This window comes from Protopterus annectens, chromosome 2.part2 (genome assembly GCF_019279795.1).
Source record: "Protopterus annectens isolate FY-2018-M chromosome 2.part2, PAN1.0, whole genome shotgun sequence".
NCBI lineage: Eukaryota > Metazoa > Chordata > Ceratodontiformes > Protopteridae > Protopterus > Protopterus annectens.
In genome coordinates, this window is record NC_056730.1 from 740,718,719 (window position 1) to 740,739,962 (window position 21,244).

The window sequence follows — 21,244 nt, forward strand, 5'->3', positions numbered from 1 at the left end:
TGGAGACTTGCATGATTCACTGATAAGAAATAAAATTGCATCTGGCATCTAGAGCCATCTATGCAGTTAGATGAAGGACTGCATGTACAAAATGTTGCTACAGGCACACGTAAGTACATATTAGAGGGATTCAACACATCTGTAAGATATACGGAGGTCAGAATCTTTCCACAAAGATGTGCAAAAGGCAAAATAGGCCTATTTGAGTTGAGTATAAATCTCAATGTTCTCTTCTGGTATACTTACAGCACAAGCTCACTGGGTCAGACTTTGCTTAATCAATTTTCCAAAAACTATATGGAACTTTTGTCTGCATGTAAAAGCAGACAAATGTTCCATATAGGTTTTGGAAAGTCACATAATGCAATAAAATGTATTTGGTTGTAATGCTGTGACAAAACTTGGTGTTATAAAAAGGACTTGGTGTGCAAATGCAGAATAATTCACAGAACTGAATAGGAGATGGCATGAGCCTTTATGACATCAAATTAATTGTTTCTGATTTTACTCCAGATGTGAGTCTGAAAGGTAGTTGAAAAGACAGCATGACTGTTGGTATTGTCAGTGCTAGCATGAATGATTCCTCAAGAGGGAGTTATAATCATTAATAGAAATGTAAGAGGTCCTGATAGGATAGATAGTAAGTATAAGTACTACAATTGCAAGCACCTCTCTGAGAGTTTTGAAGTGGAATAGTCAAGATTCTGTGGATGTTTTGCAGAAATATGCTAACTTACTTACTTGATTTGGCTGTTTATTGGGGAGAATAATGTGTTTAGATTTTGGCTGAAGTCCCTGTAGCTATTAGAAGCAGAACTGGCCATGAATTAAGATGCAGTGATAACCCTGATATAATTGTATAGCAGCTGAACTGACAACATGGGTTAATAGAATTGTTATAGTCAAAAAGCAAGGCAAGCATAGAATATGCATGGATCCCTCAAACTTATAAAGATGGATCAAAAGAGAATATTATCCACTTCATATGGTGGTGCTGCGGTAGCGTTGTCGCCTCACAGTAAGACGCTGTCCTGTTTGATTCTCAGCTAGAGCGTCTTCTGTGTGGAGACATGCGTGAATGGGCATACCTTCGTTGATGGCTGTGCATCAGAGCTGGCAACTCGGCATATAAAAATCTACTGCCAATCATTAGCGGACTGGAGTTCCGCTGTGGCGACCCCTAACCGGGAAAAGCCGAAAGACACAAAAATTGTTGATGACATTTTGTTGCTATGTTGCCTGATGCTAGACATTTCTCACTGCTAGATGCTAATCCACAGATTTTGGCAGGTTAAATTTGATAAGGCTTTCTGTAAGTGTTGTAGTTGTAACACTCCTTTGGGTAGATAAAGGTTTCCCATCTTGCCTTTTGGTACAGCTTTTCTCTGAAATGACTGACTTGAAGGTGTAGTTAACATAATACATGGTATTCTTTCATGGCAAACATCAGAAGAGTGATACTGAACTTATTATGCTGCTTGACAAGATGATACAGAAAGGCTTTATGTCAATTTTTTTGCAGCTAATTTTTAATAAACATGCCATATTTTGACATTAAATAAAACATAGAGTCAGATTAAGTTAGCCAGTATCCAGGAGCCAGAGGACAAATCAGCTTTTATGTAATTCATTGGCCTGGATCATTACATTTCCTAAGTTTATATCAACCCTGTCAGATATTACCATTCAGGAAGCTGTTAGACCATGATGTTGTCTGGTTTGGATCACAGTAAAAGGGTAGAAGCTTCTAAATGTTGAAAAAAAATGCTACAGAAGCTCCTTGCATGATGTTTTAAGATGTGTCTCAGCCTGCAATCCTTCAGTTGGATACTAGTCAACAAAAGCTTGCTGTGGTACACCTACACAATGGTAGGTAGACCAGGAAGCAGCATATCTGTCAAGAGCTCGAACAGAAATATAATGCATACACAGATCTAGGCAGGCTTGTTAACAATTGTCTTTTGTTGTTAGAAATTCCATGATTAATTGTTAAAACATGGCAAATCAATGCAATCTGATCATAAGCCATTACTAAGCATCTGCAAAAATGTTGTCAGAAAGGCACCAGTAGGACTTGCTTCGATGTGCAAACCTATGACTTAAAAGTTCAATATAAACCTGGCAAATTGATGTGTATAACAGATATCCCTAGTGCAGCTTGCCTTCCAGAAAGCAAAGAGGATTTCCTGGAACAAGATCTGTAAGTGTTAAGGCTCATATTTCTGTTGCACAATCCACATAAGGTAAGTGTTTGCCAAGGAACAAAAAGGAGTGCAACTGTATGGGAGATACTGTTTGAATTGCTAGCTTGATCAAATTAAATTATAAATTCCAAACTACCAAGTGTGTTTTACTTATCTAATTAAACTTCCATGTACAGCAGGCTTGAAGTTCAAGGAAGACAAAATCTTAGTCATAACATTACCACTATTAACTTACCTGACCAGCTGCAGACTCTAGAAATCACCTAAGTGTCATGTTTAATCATAGCCTCACCTCAGGTTTCATGCCCACTGAGTAGCGCAGAGCTACAGTTATCCCACTCCACAAGGGGGAATCCACCTTGGATCCCGGAAACTATCATCCCATCAGTCTGACAAGCCTTATCTGCAAGGCCATGGAGTGTATTATCATGGAACTTATAAACAAAGACATTGGCAACCTTCAAACATTGGACCCCACCCAGTTTGGGTTCGTAAAGGGCCGATCTTGTCTCCTGAACCTGATTGACTTCTTCAAATCAGTCTCCAGAGCCATGGACAAGGGTAAGGTGGTCCACACAGCCTATCTAGACCTTGCCAAGACCTTTGACACCATCCCCCACTCTAGAATCATAGATAAACTTACAAAGCTGGGCATTAATCCCTACATCACCCAATGGGTTGCTAACTGGCTTACTGATAGAACCCACACTGTAAAAGTATCTGACTCCAAATCCAGCTCCAGACAAGTGACAAGTGGAGTACCTCAGGGTTCAGTCCTGGGACCGCTCTTGTTTGGCATCTACTTCTCTGAAGTACAGGCCAAAACTAAGGGACTCTGGATAACAAAGTTCGCAGATGACTGCAAACTGGAAGCCATTACTGAATCCCCAAATGATATGGATACTCTACAAAAGGGCCTTACAGAAACAGATACTTGGTGCCAGAGCCATGGGCTCAAGCTCAATGCCAAGAAATGTATAGTTATCCCCTTTGGGAAAAAACATGTATCCATGAATTACCATATAGGTGGCAGTACACTAAACACCGGAAGTGTGATAAGAGACTTAGGGACACAGGTGGACAGTGGTCTCACCTTCAATAACCACATCGCCACAACAGTCAGGAAATCCTTCTATGTGGCACACCTCATCACTAAGGGCTTTTCATCCAGAAAAAAGGAGGTCATTGTCCCACTGTACTCATCCCTCATTAGACCCATTATAGAATACAATGCCCCATTTGGTATGTACCTCTCAAGACATCTGCAACAACTGGAAAGGCCGCAGAAATACCTCACTAAAAGAATCACAGGCCTAAAGCAGATGCTCTACGCTGACCGCCATAAAAAACTCCAGCTATACTCTGTCGCATATCGTCTACTCAAAGGCGATCTCTGCTTAACATACAAGGCCATGTCAAACCCAGAGCTGTTGGACATGCTACACTTAAAGAAATCCCAATCCCTCAGAGCCACATGCTCCAGGGATCTAAACCTTGTCATCACAATAAACAAAACATGCTGGAGGGATAGGTTCCTGACCCAGAGACTCCCCAGACTCTGGAATAGATTACCCATACATGTCAAGCAGAGTGCCTCTTTGGTCCTCTTCAAAAGGAACCTTGATGATTGGATGGGAGAAAGAAAATTCACCCCGGGGATCACGTCAGTCACCGTGCTAGTCAGGGGTCCAGGGAAGTAAATAGTGTGGGAAGAAATAGCCAGGGAATTGTTATGGCTAGGCTTGTATAGGCCCTAGGGCTGATAGCCTAGTACCAACCTATGAACCTATAAGGATGCTAACGAAAATAATTAGTTAAGCTCCTATTGGAGCAGAGAATATCACACAGCATTAATATTATGAGTGTTATTTTCACTTTTATTGTAACTGGTCCAAAAGGAAAGCTGTATGCCAAAATAAAAGCTCATTTCTGTATGTTGCCTGTGTCTAGCTGTAATGTGTTCATATAGATGTGTGCCAACTATACAAAGACTTAGATAAGCTTCTTTATTATCACTAGTAACCAAACCAATCGGTTGAAACACTGATTTAAAGTAAAAAAAAAATAAAATAAAATAAAAATGCATATTTTTTTACATTTATGTAATCTATCTTATACCATAAAGCAACACTGTGAGGAATCTATGCAAATTCTCATGAAATAATTTAGACTAATTCAGCTTTCATCAAAATGACATTGAGGTAAAATGTCTCTCATTGGGGTAACCTACTGCTGGATAAAATTTGAACACTTCAGTTGGCAGAGTTTCAACCCATCAACGATCGGAGTTCCTCCATAGGAAATCACTGTTGGCAAGTTGTGCTGATGGTGATACCCTTTGGGGGGAATCTCCCCCTTCTTTGATTTGGAGTGATCATGGAGTTATATCGGTCTCCTTCATATTACCGAAATGCCACTTCACCTACTTTCATATGATCGAGGTGACAACCCTGACAGGACATAACACCGACCGCTCAGAACACAGACGGGAAACTGATGGTAAGGAAGTGCTTGGCCAGTATGTCAACCTTTGCCCTTTACCTCCACGGTAGTATGATCTCGAGTTGATATAGTTAGTTAGGGGGGGGTGTCGGGTCGGCCAATGGATTACTCACTGTCAGTTTCCCATCTGTGTTCTGAACAGTCGGTGTTATGTCCTTTCGGTGTTGTTGGCTTGGTCATCTGAAAGTCGGTGAAGTGGCATTTTGGTAATGTGTAGGGAACCCATATATGGTGTGGGAGAATTGCATCCCTGTAAAAAACACTTTCAAAAGTGTTTTTGGCAGCAGGTTTTTTAAGCAAATACAATTCAGGGATCCTGATCCTCCATGTATTTGCTTTTGTCTGCTCATAGTGGAAGCCTGTCAGTGCACACGGAGTCAACACAGCAGATATATGACAATATATAAAAATTTATATTTTGTGTGCTGTGAAATTATTGTGCAGCTGTTCAGGTTGAGTTCAGAATGATTTTCCTTACTGAATTCCTGATTCTGTATCATGAAAGGGCTAACAGTGTTTGGTAGAATTAGTTAAAATTTTGTGAAGGCTGAACAGACACGCTCTATAGCTATATCTCTGCTTTATGAAAGCAACTTCTGAGGACTACATATCATTATTTCTGTAGCTGTCTGTTTCACCAGTATTTATCAAAGCTTTTGTAAGCTATTCAAGCGTGAAATATGCTGTGTAAACTTATAACCTTTGAAAAGTTTCACAAAACAGTGATGTTTTGTGTTGTCTTTTCCTAAGACATTCATCAATATTTTAAGGGGTTACCTTTTGGTCATATGTCAGCTAGTAAATAATTCAGATTGGCACATATGTCATTCAAATACATTACTTTTTAAAATGTTGCTACACCAAGGTCACACTACAAAAAACGTGACCAACTTCTAAGGAGTCCGTTATTTCAGTGTCAACCAAATAATGTAGCTGCCAATTGTAGTTCATCACTTCGAATTTGGGATACTGATACAACTGAAACAATACAAAAATAGTGTACCATGATTATCTGTGATACTCTGAGATGCGCATAGCATTATCAACTGTAGGTCATCATGTCAAATTTAATATACTGATACAACTGAAACAACACAAAAATAATGTCACATGATCTTTTGTGACAATATGAGAGACACATAGCTTCACTCAGCTGTTATGTTTATGGTAATTGTCTTGTCTTCCATCTTTTTAATACAGACACCTATCACAGCAGAAGCAATTTTAAAAAAGCACTTCTTAAGAACTGGTTATACAGACTGAGTATTGCACCTTTTTCTGTTCTTGTCCCTTCTGAGCAGCATGTTTTCTCAGGTTGCTGTCACTACCATCTACTTTCATTCTCTATATGCCATTCATGGATCACTTTCCTAAGAAGGATAATGGTCATCATGTAACCCTAGGCAAGCATCGCACAGTTTTGCTGGAGTCTTGCACTGCAAAACTTCGGACTGAGTGAGCCAAACAGCCAGGTAGGGAATATTTCCTTTATTCCTTTTGTAGAAAATAGACATGCAATGAAACATTACAATCTGTATATACAGCCCTGTCTTCAACCACATGATATCTGCTGCAATATCTTTCTCGTTTGAAACTTACATAACTTGGCCTTACAGCCTACCTGGGGACAATCTAATGCAAAACTCAGTTTCTGCCCTTCCTCCAAAGAAACTAAAATATTGTAAGACTGATGTATCATTCTGTGGGCTGTCTTTGAAACTGCCTGAGTGTAGTCTCTAACCAAGATCACCCTCACTGCAAAAAAACCCTTTACCTCTGAATCAGCAAACTAGCCTTGAGATTGCTTTAATTAAAATAATTTGTCATGTGCTTTTGTATCGGTTCTGATTCTAATAACTCCATTGTAGTTGTAGTTGTATGAATGCTAACTCAACATTTCTAAGCTTTTTAATTGTACACCAATTTGCTTGTTTGTTAATGATAGATGTAACTGTTGCCATTTTGCTGAAATGCTTAATTATGACACTTCAACACACACATAGGAAACTATGACAGTTCCATATGGATGTGACTGAAAGGAATGCTTGCCTGATCTGATCCTGATTGGTGAATTATTACTGCATTTTTGTACTAGTCATTAATTGTTTGTAATGAACACCCGAAACAAAAGCCTTCTCATAAGTATAGTTGGCATCAATGCATTTTGGACTTTAGGTCAATGATTGTAGTTGTGTCATCAGATCTGAATCTAAGTGTTCCAGACACTCAGGTCAAATGAGGTGCTGAGTTGTCAAATTATCTCTCTTTGGTGGTTAACTGTGTGATATGGCCATGGGAGAGTCTGGACATAGTTGTGAGACCCAAACATATAGTAAGGATGTTGCTGGAAATGCTTACCAGACACTTCTGAATGGGAGGAATTTTATTCCAATCTTTAAAAGAGTCTATCTTATACACTGGGGGAGGCCATAGACATGAAGACTGTTGCAGAGCTCAGTAATTGAAAGAATAGCAAGGGGTGTATGGCCAAAACATGATTGCACATGTCATGGTGATAACGCTAGTACTGACCAGTGATAGAGGAAGTTATATCATTACGTTTTTTTTTTTCATACTCACTTTACCCACATTATCAGACAATCTTTAGCCCAGCCCCTTCCGAGCCAATAAACCCGTTCATTTGCAATCACTGCCAATCATCTGCCTTCTCCTGGCAAATCAGCCGATTCATTCACCGTATAGCTAGGGTGGGGGTTGGTTGATTGGTAGGGACCATCACTGAGGCACCTATTAGAGGTGGTTTGCCAGTTTTCTTATTTCAGGTACCTGGGAGAGGTGGTTGAGGAGAAGAAAAGTCTGAACAAGGAGATCAGTGCCAGAGTCAGACTGGATGCAGCCAAATGGCACAGAATATCGGGGTTAGTGTGTGACAGAAGAATGCCAAAGAAGCTGAACTGTAAAGTGTACAAGTACTTCTGCATGGTACTAAAACCAAGGCAGTGAGGGCAGAGGTGGAGGAAGCTAGAGGTGATGGAGATGAAGTGCCTGAGACAGGTGGTAGGATGCACACTGTGCAACAGATGAACAAATTATGAGATCAGTACAGAAGTCAAAGTCTATCCAGTTGCAGAAAAGGTCAAAGATAGCAGATTATTGTGGTTTGGACATGTGCAGGAAAGCAAAAGATGATGTGGTGAAGAAGATTTGGAAGACTTGGGAAGAAGGCAAGTGGAAATGAAGACATTCAGGAAAGAAATGGATGGATTGTGAGAGAGAAGACCTATGACAGCTACGCACAACTACTGAATTAGGTAGAAGAGTGACATTGAGTTGAAAGAGGTGTTGGATAGTTGATGTGACACCCCAAACTCATGTAAAAATAAGGAAAAGGGGGTTGATGATGATTTTGATCCCCACATACACTCAGCTAAGCTCTAGTGTAGGGACATCAATGGACTGACCTCAAAGGATGTCCTCTCACTTTCACAAGACGTATTCTCTTCAGGCAGCCTAACCCCTCCCCAGGCATGGGAGATGGTTTCCCTGGTCTCCATCAGGATTCATTTCATAGTAAACATGTACATATTACTTATTCTCAGATGGGCAAATACGGTGTGTACAGAAATCATGACTATTCGGTATTACTATTGAAATAGAACTAAAATAATATTTTTTCTTGAAATGGTTTTCAAAAATATTATGCACTCTTAAAATTAAAATAGTAGAGTTAATTATTTTCAAACAAAAATTCAAAAAGCAGCTGTCACCTTGATGTTACAAATAAGGGTACAATGCACATTAACTTTGTAAATGAATATCCACATATCCTGCCTAGAAGATGTCACTGCAAAATGTCAAACAGAGAGAGATTGTTCTGTTCAGGTATGGACCATAGATTAGGCTGAAATTATTTTGAAAATATGACAAACTTCTTCCAGTTTCCATTAAAAATGTATTATCTTTTTTTTTCAGATCTGAGAGTGCAATAGCATATCAAAATGTAAATGTATTGTGCTGGTATAACATCAGAATTGAAACAATATTTATTTGTCCCCAAAAAATCTCTTCTTAAGCATTTTAATTGTCCTGACAGAAAAGTACAAAACGTTTTAGATTTTTTTCCAGTTAAGTTCACGATACACTTGCATCCTGCCATATTACCAAAATATTTGAAAAACTTCTATGTGAACAACTACATAAGCACATTAGCAACACAGGTCTGTTATGTGATGCATAGCATGGCTTTCACAATGCCTTCATTACCTTTACTGACCTTGTAATGGCCACTGATATCTTTTGAAACAGTCAGCTGTACCCTTCTTCTTAAACTCAAAAGACTCAGCTGTGGAGATAACACTGCTCATTTCACAGCTATCTAAAAGACAGAACCTTCCAAGTCCATAGTAATGTTTAATCTTCTGCTGCTGATAAACTTAATGTAGGTGTACTGCAAGGATCTTTGTCAGGTCCTCTTCTCTTTTTTCTCTTTGTTAATGCTCTTCCCCTAGAATTACCAAATCTTAAATTAATAATCTATGTAATCCAGTACTAGCCACTCTGTCCTGCAAACCAAATTACAAGACAGTTTCAGTTATGCATCTGGGCCACTAGTAACAAACTAATAATTATCCTCAAGAAAACCAGTGTCATGTATTCATCCTATTCTCTTAACAGATATTAATGGAAACATAATACCTAATGTCACTAAACTACCTTGGCCAAGTACACAACCCTACCCTTTCCTTTACTAAACACACACACACACACACACACACACACACACACACACACACACACACACACACACACACACACACACACACAGATTTTGTAACTAATAAAATCCTTGCTCAGTTAAATATATTAAAAGATCAGACCCCCCCTTTCACCTATTGTTGATAGGGCCATTGCTAAAAATATTTTAATACCCAAATTTGAATATGGCCTTCCTTTCCTCATTATGCATTCAGCCCACAATACTCACAGAATACAGACTGCCGAGGATAAAATCTGCAGATTCATTCTATTAGCAGACCCCCAGATACACCACTGCAGTTTGTTAAAACATTCCAAATGTCTTTCAGTGCCATATAGGCCAATTTTTCTTCTGAGGAGAGTACTCTAATTTACAAAGTGCTAAAAAACAGCCACTGGCCCATACCTCTCAACTGTCTAGAGTTTCGCAGAATGTCCAGATTTTTGACCCATATTTTTGGTCTGTTTCTCATAAAATTTGTGTTTTCTGGATTTTTGTGGCAAATCAGTGAGGCTTGAATTCACTAAATAATGGCAGGCATTTGAGTTTCAGACTTCATATCCTATAGAAAATGAATGGTAACACAAGACCATTTATTTTAGCAACTTTCTAAGTTTATAAGAGCAATATTTAAAATTTGTTCCTATTTTTGAGGCTTTGGTCCCCATTATTTTTGTCTTTGTCCACATTTTTGTACTAAGAGGTTGAGAGGTATGCCCTTCTTTAAAAGTGAAACAACCCTTACATACTCAGAAGTACACAGGACAACAACTTCTCTCTAGCACACTATCCATTTAAAACTGCTGTAGGTTAGAGAGCCTTCTCTAGACTGAGACCTGCTAACTGGAACCACCTACTTATAGACATCAAAAATCTAGAAACCATTAAAAACTTCAAGGATGAGCTCAAAGAGCATCTCTTCACTGAATCAACCTGAAAATGCTACCATGAAAATGGTTAGGTAACTTATCAACCCATATCATGAATACTAAAATACATTTAATAAACGTTTCTCAGGTTCTTAATGTGGCATCATGGATTCACTTTATAATCCCAAAATCCTGAAATACCGAATCTCAGAATTCTGAGACCATAAAGCCGAAAGCTCTAAATACCGAAATTCCAAAAGTGCAAATTTTGAAATCGCGAATCCTACACTGACCAGACACCACACACATACACAAACACACACCTTCCCCCCCACACACAAACACACAAACCTATACTACATACAAGCAGGGGGGCAAGCCCCCTGGCACCCCACCCCCCCCCACTTAAATATACTAACTCCAGGTTCGCACTACACAGACAAACACATGAAAACACCATCACACACCTATATTCCCCTTGCACACACACACATCACAGTCACAACACATACTGACACATACTAAAGCCCCTAACCAACACCCTTAAACATACATACTTTCCTGAACTTCCAGTCAAACACCGCAACACCAGAAGCGCTACTTCAACATCTCCGAACATCAGGATTTTGAAATTCGCGTTTCTGGGGTTTCGGTATTTAGAACTTTCGGCTTTATGATCTCGGGATTCAGAAATTTGGTTTTTCAGAATTTCGAGATTATAAAGTGTTCCCGGCATCATATATGCAAATATTTTACAAGTATATAGAGGTTTATGTATTATATGTGTGATTATACTATATTGTATGCCCATCTCAGCTTCTTAATGTGGCATGATATATGCAAATATTTTATACGTATTTAGATGTTTATGTATTATATGTATGATTACACTGAATTTTATGCACATCTTAGCTTGTATTTTGTATATATATATTTTCAGTTTACTGTTTTAGTGCTACACTTTCTGCATTCACTCTCTCTATGTTCTGAATTTTGCTTTGTAATCATTTTGTATATAATATTGTTCATTGAAAACCCGCAATGTATTTTCTGCCCCTTGAGCTCAGGTCATGCTGAAAAGACCAGTCCACTTACACAGTGAACTAATAATAAATAAATAAACAAAGAAATAAATGCAGCTGTTCCCTCGACTTGCAAGTAAAATCTAAACCTAAATACTATGTATAGGTGAATGTTCCGGTGTCTTACCCTGACAATTGTACTGCAAGGTAAGAAAATAGTTCAGAGATAAAATAGGCCAAAATGGCCAAAGGTGAGAGAAAAGCTTTGAAAATAAATGGTCAGCAGTTAAGCAGTTAGTTCAGTAATGTGGATCCCTCCAAATATTTTCCTATGTTTTTCACAGCATATCTATCATTTTTTTCTGCTCATTTATAAATCCAGACAACTACATAACTACATACATGTAGTAAAATAGTCTGGACCCGGCTTAATGTGCACCAGTAATGTAGAGTCTTCATTGCCTTTAATCATTTTCTGCTAGGATAGTATGTGATGTACAGTTATTTAATTTACAGTGTAGCCCCAAAATATGAATGTTTTCCACATGCAGAGTTTTCTCTTTTTTTATTCTGCTTCTTCTTGAAGTCCCACAAATATATACACTGAAACAGATGAGACACTACTTAAACTGTCCTTGCTACATGGTGTAAGTGGCACTGCAATGGGAAGAGAATAAACTGTTTCTCCTAAATCCTGTCTGTTTCTAGTAGGGCCTCATATGTATGTTTATAATTCCTACTGTAGTTCCCCAAAATATTTAACACACACTCACTTATGTTGAACTCAAAACGTCTACTAATAGCATGCTTGTACTACATAAGTGCACTGCACCATTACACAGACAAGTGGCCGCTAGACCAGAACCCTCAGGTGCTACTCCCCTGGGAAGCCACCACAGTCCCCAGCCTTCCCACAACTACCATGACCATTAAAGTGTCAGTCAGTTCTGACACCACTATGCAGGCATCAGCTTCTGTCATCTGAGAAGTGGTTCCACAAGGAGTTCTCACACCTCCACTGACTTCTGATGTCTGAGAAGTGGTTCCACAAGGAGTCCTCACACCTCCGCTGACTTCTGATGTTCATTCCGAAGTCGTGCTCAGTCTACTACCTCCCTTGGCCACAACTTTTAAATGACAATTAAAACAAAAACATACCCCTTACCTTTGCATCTGCCCTTGACCTTGGACTCCAGACAAAAGTCTAGGACCAGCTTAAGACAGCACAGGAATTCATGACCTTCATTAAAACCAGAGAAATGTCACAGACTTATGAAGTCTCCCTGGCTCTGACCAAAAAGACTCTGGCTATAGCTTTCCATCCTATGAGGATGAGGAAGAACTCACCTAATCAGGTCACTTGCAAACCCAAACCAACCCTGATTCGGACTTGAACGATACTCTCGTCTGCCTCCTCACCCAAAAAAACCTTCCTTCAGGGACACATTACATAAAATAAAAGAAGCCTTTAAATGGAAAAGTTAGCAGTTCTCCCAAGAGCAAACACACTATAGGCAATTACTGTGATTCCCCTCCCCTCAACCATTGACAATCTCCCTGGTACACATAGAGCTACATGATCTGTTTGAGGACATAGCCCTTCACCTGGATTCCTTACCACTTGCTCCTAGGAAACCAGATAGGTATTATAGGGCTTGACTCACACAAACCTCTCTACAAAAATCCTAAAGCTGATCCCTCCATAGTCTCCACTGAAGCTACCAAAGGTGTTCCCAAAGTGCCATCCCAGCATCCATTACCTAATGGCAGGGAGAGCAGATTCCTGGACAGATTTAGCAAGAAACCGTATAGTTCTGCTACTCTAACTACAACAGCATTAAATTGTAAATTTCACATGATAAAATATTTGTAATCATTTCAAGACAAAATGTTAAGAAAACTTGATTCCATGTTGGATAGAACGTTATACAGGGAGATGCAGGACATTGCTAGAGAAGCCTTACAGGTAGCCAGGCACTCCTAGAAATGTGGTTATGATGCCTTAGATGCTTTTTGCAGGGCAGCTGCTACAGGATCAGTTATACACAGGCATGCTTGGCTAAGAACTCAGCCATTTTCGGACCAGGCTAAAGCAGAGTTATTGGACGCCTCACTTGTCAAAGAGTTCCTGTTTGGAGCCCCAGCTGAACAAGTCTTCAAGAAACTAGACAAAAAAGACAAACAGATTAAAACTGTTAAAGAATTCTACTTGTTCTCAACCCTGAGTTACAGTAGAAACTACCCCTTTAGGCCTTGGTCCTTCCCTCCTAGACAATACAAGACAAGGGGAGGCCTCCATCTTGAAAGAAGACTAAGGCAATCAAGAAGACGGCAACTAGAACAGTGTCAGAGATCAGGTGCTGCCAAAGAGCACACCCAACACAGAAAACAGATGAGACTATTTGCTCCCCTTTCTTCTCCCCTTACCCATGCCTCCTGGACCCGTGGCAGTCAGGCTTTCCCTCATCTTAAGCACATGAAAAACCATTCTAAGGGCTCAATGAGTTTTCAGCATTATACAAAAGGGATACTTTATCCAATTCAGGAAAATTATCCCCTTTTTGGACATGTCAAGACCTTCAAAGGAGCAAGAAAGCCTCTTGCCATTGATTATCAATGATTCACTGAAGTGAGGATCCATACAGCTAGCACCACCAGGTCAAGTGGGAAAAAGGTTTTTATTGAAGAATTTCCCTGGTCCCAAGAAAAGAAGGAACCTGTAGACATATTCTTAGATCTCCCAAAGTTAAACAAATTCCTTCATGTTCCAGAATTCAAGATACTTACTCTGCAAAAGCTTTTACCCATAATCTTCCAGGATGCCTCCATGGTTACAACTGAACTAAAGGATGCCTACCTTCATGTACCTATAGCTGTCAGCCAGAGAAAATACTTACAGTCCATAGTCTTCGGTTCTCACTTCCAGTTTTGTGCTCTACCATTTGGGTTCTCTACTGCCCCAAGAGTGTTCACAAAATGCTTGGCTCCCATAATAGCACATTGCAGAATGCTGGGTATGCACATCTATCCCTACCTAGATGGCTGTTTCATGTGAGGAAGGTCCACTTCAGAGACCCAAGATGCCCTGCAGACATCTGTAGAATACTTCCAAAAGGTGGATCTCACATTAAACATACAAAAGTCACAGATGACTCCCAAACAAGGACCATGTTTCTGGGAGCCATGATAGACTTCATCCAACAGAAGGTGTTCCTTCCTCAGGACAAGATAGTCTTCATCACAGAGTACTTGAACCACCTGCTAACAAAACAAATTATTTTGGCCAGAGAGTTCTTAAGGATCCTAGGGTACATTGTGTCATGTATCCTAATGTACTCTTTAGGAAAGCTTTACATGAGGAAGATCCAATGGTTTCTCAAAAATGTCTAGGAACAACACTCTTTGCCCCTAGACACCCTTCTTCCCTTGCTCCCATGCCTCAAGAAGGAGCATCTATGGTGGATATCCAACATACAAAACAACAGAGGAGCAGCCTTCACTCTTTCGCAGGCAGACAGGTCCATCACTACAGACAGCTCAGACATAGCTGCAAAGAAGCCCACCCAGGCCCAATGAGAGTACAGCATGTTTGATTCCCAAAACAGAGACCATTGCATATCAGTCTGAAGGACATGCTAGCAGTTTTTTCTGGCCAGAAAAGCTGTATGACAGTACTTGAGTCTAGGATCCCTGCAAATTTAGATGGACAGTACCACAGTCATGTGGTACACACAAAAAAAAAAACGAGGGGGTTCGCTCGTGTGGTCAGGATAAAACTGACGAACAGTTGTGGGTTCGATTCAAGCAGCTTTATTACATACATACAAATACATCAGGATCGAGACTTAGTAGCTTAAACTTTAATAAACGTATAAACAGACTGACTTCTGCACTCATACAATTTAACACTCTGTCTGTTCTCTCAAAATGGCACAGCTGCCTGCACATGCTCTCTATGCATGTGTCCTCACTTTGAAAAGCTTCTTAAAGTCACAACACACACTCTGATCTACATCCTCCCTCTTTGAGAAATAAGTTATGAACAGTAATAATGACAATAATCATTGACATGCAATTGTACAGAAATAATCCTTTGACATGCAATTATACAGAACTAATTACAACTGAAACAATCATGTCCAGGTTGCTGTATATTTTACACTAGGTCTAGAAATATAACCTGATCATGGTACATAGAAATTAGGACTGGATTTAGCAACAGGGACTGTCTTTAATGAATGTTCAAATTCAGAGACATCTGGGCCATCATCAGGAGTGGGAATAGGTACTGAGACATGTCCTTCAACAAGAACATCATCTGGGTTGCTCTGAGATCTAGAGTCTGTATCATAGGTATAATGCTGCAATATCGATTCAGACACCAGAAGAAGATACCTGCGATTTCCTCTCCATTCTATACCCTCAGATTCTACTAAGTAAGATCTCGGCTTGGCATATACACCTCTCACTTGACCAATTTGATCAAAACCTTTTGCCATTTCCATACTCACTATCTCTCCTTCTTTCAATGGACGAAGAAATCTGCTCATTTTATTATAGTTGGACTTCTGGAATGAACGCTTTTTGAATAGTTGGGTTTTGATTGCTCTGGTGTTTTTAGCATTAGGCACCAACAAACTAGAACTGATAGGCAAGGTTGTTTTGGTTTTCCTAGACAGACGTCTCTGAGCAGATAAGCCAAGTAAATTGTCACAGGGTATATTTCTGAGATTAAACAAATTCAAGAAAAAATTGGTATTGTCATGCTTTGATTACTCTAGTAACTGCTTTGCACTTTGTACTGCACACTCAGCTAAGTTGTTTGACTGTGGGTACTCAGGACTACTGGTAACATGGATAAAGTCCCACTCTTTTGCAAATTTCTGAAATAGCTGACTGGAAAACTGGGCACCGTTGTCAGAAATAACTTTGTGTGGACTACCATGGACTGAGAAATGATGTTTCAACTTAGTAATGATAGTACCGGATGTTAGGTTGGGTAGCAGGTCAATCTCAAACCAATTTGAATAAGAGTCTACCAACATTAAGTGCTGTTGACTATTTTACTCGAGTATGTTATTGGCTGCTGTTGACCAAGGTATTTCAGGAATCTGGTTTAGCTGAAGTGGCTCTTTTTGCAAATGCTGTTTAGTACTGTTGCATACTGAACAATATGAAAGTACTTTATCGATATCTTTTGACAGAGAAGGCCAATATACTAGTCCTCTTGCCCTTCTTTTGGTAGCTTCGAAACCTGGGTGGCCACATTGCAAAATCTGGATGTACTCATGTTTAATGAAGTAGGGATGACAACTTTAAGACTTTTGAAAATGATACCATCTTCCATCAACATTTCATCCCTTTAAGGAAAATAAGGTTGCACTTCTGTTGGTACACAAGATTGCTTTCACGGCCATCCAACATTGATGAAGTGGTTGAGCTTTTGCAAAATTGGATCAGTCTTTGTATGATCTCTTAGCTCATCAAGTCTTGTGATAGAAAAATTACGCACTTCCATGACATCCTAAGTCAAAATTCCCTGCATCAAGCTTTTCTGTGGTATTTCTGGGTGATCTGGATAAGGTATCAGCCAGATAAAGAAGTTTGCCTTTTGTATACAGCATTTTGAAGTTGTACTTTTGTAATCTGAACATCATTGTTTGTAGTCTTGCTGGAGCTGTATGCATAGGCTTCTTTAAAATAGTGGCTAGAGGTTGATAATCAGTCTCAATCTGGATAGTTTGGCCATAAATATATTCATGGAACTTCGAACATGCGAACACAATTGCCAAAAGTTCCTTCTCAATCTGAGCATACTACATCTCAGTTTGGGTAAGAGTTCTAGACACATAGGCTACTGGTCTGCCCTCTTGAAGAATAACAGCACCAAGACTGAACTTTGAAGCATCACAGGAAAGAATTACTGGTTTGTGGACATCATAGTATCTCAACGTTGGTGGACTGGCAATTTTCTGTTTCAGGTCAGAAAATTAACTCTGGTGTTGTTCCAACCATGACCAGGTAACATTTCTGCATGTCACCTCTCTTAAAGGCACTGATAATTCACTGAAGTCTGGTGTAAACTTGCCCAAATAGTTAACCATACCAAGAAAACACTGTAAGGTTTGGACATTGTCTGGAGCTGGCATCTCAAGAATGGCTGTTTGTTTGGAAGGATCTGGCCGTAAGCCTGAACTGGTAAATAAATGACCGACACAAGTATCTTCTGGTAGCCTGAATTTACATTTCAGAGGATTGAGCTTTAGATTCATTTCACATGCTCTTTCCAGAACTTTCCTGAGGTTTCTGTCATGCTCTGCTTCACCATTGCCTCCAACTAATAAATTATCTACTATTATAGCACACGGATAGCCTGAAAAAAGTTGCTCCATTACACACTGAAAGACTTCACTGACAGAATTTATTGCAAAAGGCATTCTGAGAAATCTACATCTACCAAATAGCATACTGAATGTAGTCAGTAGTAAAGATTTGCGATCAAGCATTACTTACCAAAATGAACTCTTTGCATCTAAGACAGAAGAAAACAGTGGCATTTGGCATGAGGGTAGCAAGTTCCTCAAATGTACGCATAAAAGAATAAGTGAGAAGATCACTGAAAAAGCAAGCAGTAAAAACAAAATGAAAACTCCATCAAAGCTAGAACTTCCACTGAGTGACCTCCCAAACCTCTTGTATCAGAGGCACATGGGATATATGCAAATGACCCTTATGAACATCAGGTGCTTCAGCTAATTGGCAATTCTGAATGCCCATGACTTGTTTTGTTATTTTAATGGACAATTTCAGGCTAATAAAGTCAAACCCCACTAGTGGTGAATATGCATATTTCGGCCTTGTTATGACCTTGTCAGCACAGCACAAGCAAAGTGTTTGACTAAGCATAAGAAACACAGGGCTGTTATACCCAGCTGATGTCCATTATCATTAGGGTCACTGCAAACATACCCCAAACAACAAACTAAACAATAAGTGAGAAGGTCACTGAAAAGCCAATCAGTAAAAACAAAATGAAAACTCCAGCAAAGCTAGAACTTACACTGAGTGACCTCCCAAACCTCTTGTATCAGAGGCACATGGGATATATGCAAATGACCCTTATGAACATCAGGTGTTTCAGCTAATTGGCAATTCTAAATGCCCATGACTTGTTTCATCATTTTAATGGACAATTTCAGGCTAATAAAACAAAACCCCACTAGCTGTGGTATGCATATTTCAGCGTTGTTATGACCTCCACAGCACAGCACAAGCAGAGTGTTTGACTAAGCATAAGAAACACAGGTCTGTTATACCCAGCTGATGTCCATTATCATTAGGGTCACTGCAAAAATACCCCAAACAACAAATTAAAACAATAGGTGAGAAGGTCACTGAAAAAAAACAATCAGTAAAAACAAAATGAAAACTAAAGCAAAGCTAGAACTTCCACTGAATGACCTCCCAAGCCTCTTGTATCAGTGGCACATGGGATATATGCAAATGACCCTTATGAACATCAGGTGTTTCAGCTAATTGGCAATTCTGGATGCCCATGACTTGTTTCATCATTTTAATGGACAATTTCAGGCTAGTAAAGCCAAACCCCACTAGCTGTGGATATGCATATTTTGGCCTTATGACCTCATCAGCACAACACAAGCATAGGATGGTGGGGTCTGTTTAATGTTTTGTTTAAGTCTCTTGGATCAATACATATTCTGATTTCATCTGAGCTTTTCTTATGAGTGACTACCATGGAAGATACCCATTCAGTTTGTTCTGTAAATGGACAAATCACACCTAGCTGCACCATATTATGTAACTGGACTTTGTCTCTGTACTGCATAGCTATCAGAACTCTTCTCACTGGTCTGACCACTGGACTGACCTCTGGGTCTTATTTCATGGAGTACACAACTGGAAGTTTACCTAGCTTGTCTTTGAAAATATCAGCATACTCTGTGAAAATAGTGAAAACCTCCTGAACTCAAGAACCTGTTCATCCCATAATCTTCCATGAACTCAAGTACCTGATTCTTGCCATAACTTCTCCAATTCTATGCTTTAACCTAAGTCTTACCCAAAAGTTTACTCTTACTCTCTGTATTCATCCATGTAAAGAATATCCTCTAAAAATATATGCTTCATACAATAATTGGCAATGATTTCAGACTAGAGCATAACAAATTAGGTTGTTAAACTCTATTTTGCATACACATGGATTCTAGGTTTGCCATCTTTTCAAACAGCCAAAGTGGGACATTTTTGGTGCAAATGCCAGGTTTTGCAGGCCAAAACATACCCACAGCCAGTACAAAGGACAGAACTTCACTTTTTTGCCTAAATAAAAGCGTATTCTTGTAGCATTTTAGTTGCTTATTCTGTTTCTTATAACATATAGGTGTTTCAGATACTGAAAAACTGTTTTATGCAACTATTACATAAAATATAGGAAATAATTTTGTCCTAAAATCTCAGGACATTTGTCAATTATTTTGCAGGACACAACTGCCCAAAGAGGGACTGTCCCACGCAAAGTGGGACAGGTGGTAACCCTAATGGATTTACACTTGCACCTCTACTGTAATAATTAACAGTGAACTGAGACTTGAGCATGAAATTTGAACAAAGTTGTCAAACTTTATTTTGCACGTACTTGATTCATTTACACCTCTACTGTATACTCTACAAGACTCTGTTACCTTTATGTAACTCATTTCATTTTTTTTCTTTCTCTTTTCTGTATGTACATTGTTAATTTCTTACATTTTACTGTATTGTAATCAATATATTAAAGTTTAGTATTCCTGGAGCTTTTCTCCTTGGGTCTCTAAAAATGGGCCAATGGCCCTGCTGGACTAAACCAGTTAACAAATGGCAAATAAATAAGAAATAAATAAGAACTAGCATTGGTGAAACTGGAACTAGGACATGTGCTTACATAATCAACTTCTTTGGTAATTTCATCTTTAAACTGTCTCTGAGACCTAACAATGACAGTACAGGTCTTTTGACTACATAAATTGTAAGCTGTAACTGTTTCCAGCTGAATAGCATGAAAGTACTACTGAGCCCTTGGTTTGAATCTCTTTACCTCCATAAGCAACAAGCTTTGCACAATTGGCCAAAGTAAGTTGTTCACCAGCTTTCACTCTAGCAAATGTTTCTGCTGACATAACATTGCACTTTATACCAGTGTCCACTTTCAGCTCTGTGAGTTTACCAATAATCAGGACAATACAAAACACTTGTTTTTTTTGCCAACAAATCTAATGCATTAACCTTTTCACAAGCCACTGATACACCATCTACATAGAAAGTAGAGTTGCAGCTTTCTATATGATCAACTTGCTTGTTTGAGTAACTTTTCCTAATAAATGAGGCTTGCTTGATTTACAAAGCTTTTGGAAGTGGTTCCATTTGTTTACACTCGTGGCATTGCTGACCAAATGCTAAGCACTTTTCTCTTTTGAACTCATGATTGGCACCACAACTTTAACAATGAGACTTGACTTGGGTTTTGCTGACTCACCCTTGTGCTGCACTGAGCATGTCCATTTTACTGCGCTAGTCTTACAACTTGCTGGAAAGGTACGAGGTCTCCCTGGAAATCCTGCAGAGGCTGCAGCTGCAATGTGCTTAGGCCTGTTTCTGTTAGCCACGTGCTGCATGCTATCTATGTTTGACCTAGAGGCTCCTGAAACCATGATTTTATCACTTGCAAGCATATTTCTGTGCCTTTCTGTAAGCTCATGTATTTGACAAATCTCTATGGCTTTGCTCAACATTAAATCACTGTCTCGAAACAAAATCTTTCTCACTGCAGCATTATTTACACAACACACCAGCCTGTCCTTTATCAACTCATCTTTCAGATCACCAAATCTGCACATTTTAGCTTTGTTTCTCAAGTCAGTAATATAAGCT

The 21,244-nt window shown here is 39.3% G+C and overlaps 1 protein-coding gene across 1 annotated transcript in view; it reads left to right on the forward strand.

Moving 5' to 3' along the window:
• The window catches only part of MCTP1 (multiple C2 and transmembrane domain containing 1), a 3,344,116-nt gene that overhangs the window by 3,174,250 nt on the left and 148,622 nt on the right, over window positions 1–21,244 (forward strand). Inside the window, exon 21 of the mRNA XM_044064134.1 lies at window positions 4,903–4,912. Coding sequence (XP_043920069.1) covers window positions 4,903–4,912 — 10 coding nt within the window. The remainder of the gene's footprint in view (window positions 1–4,902; window positions 4,913–21,244) is intronic.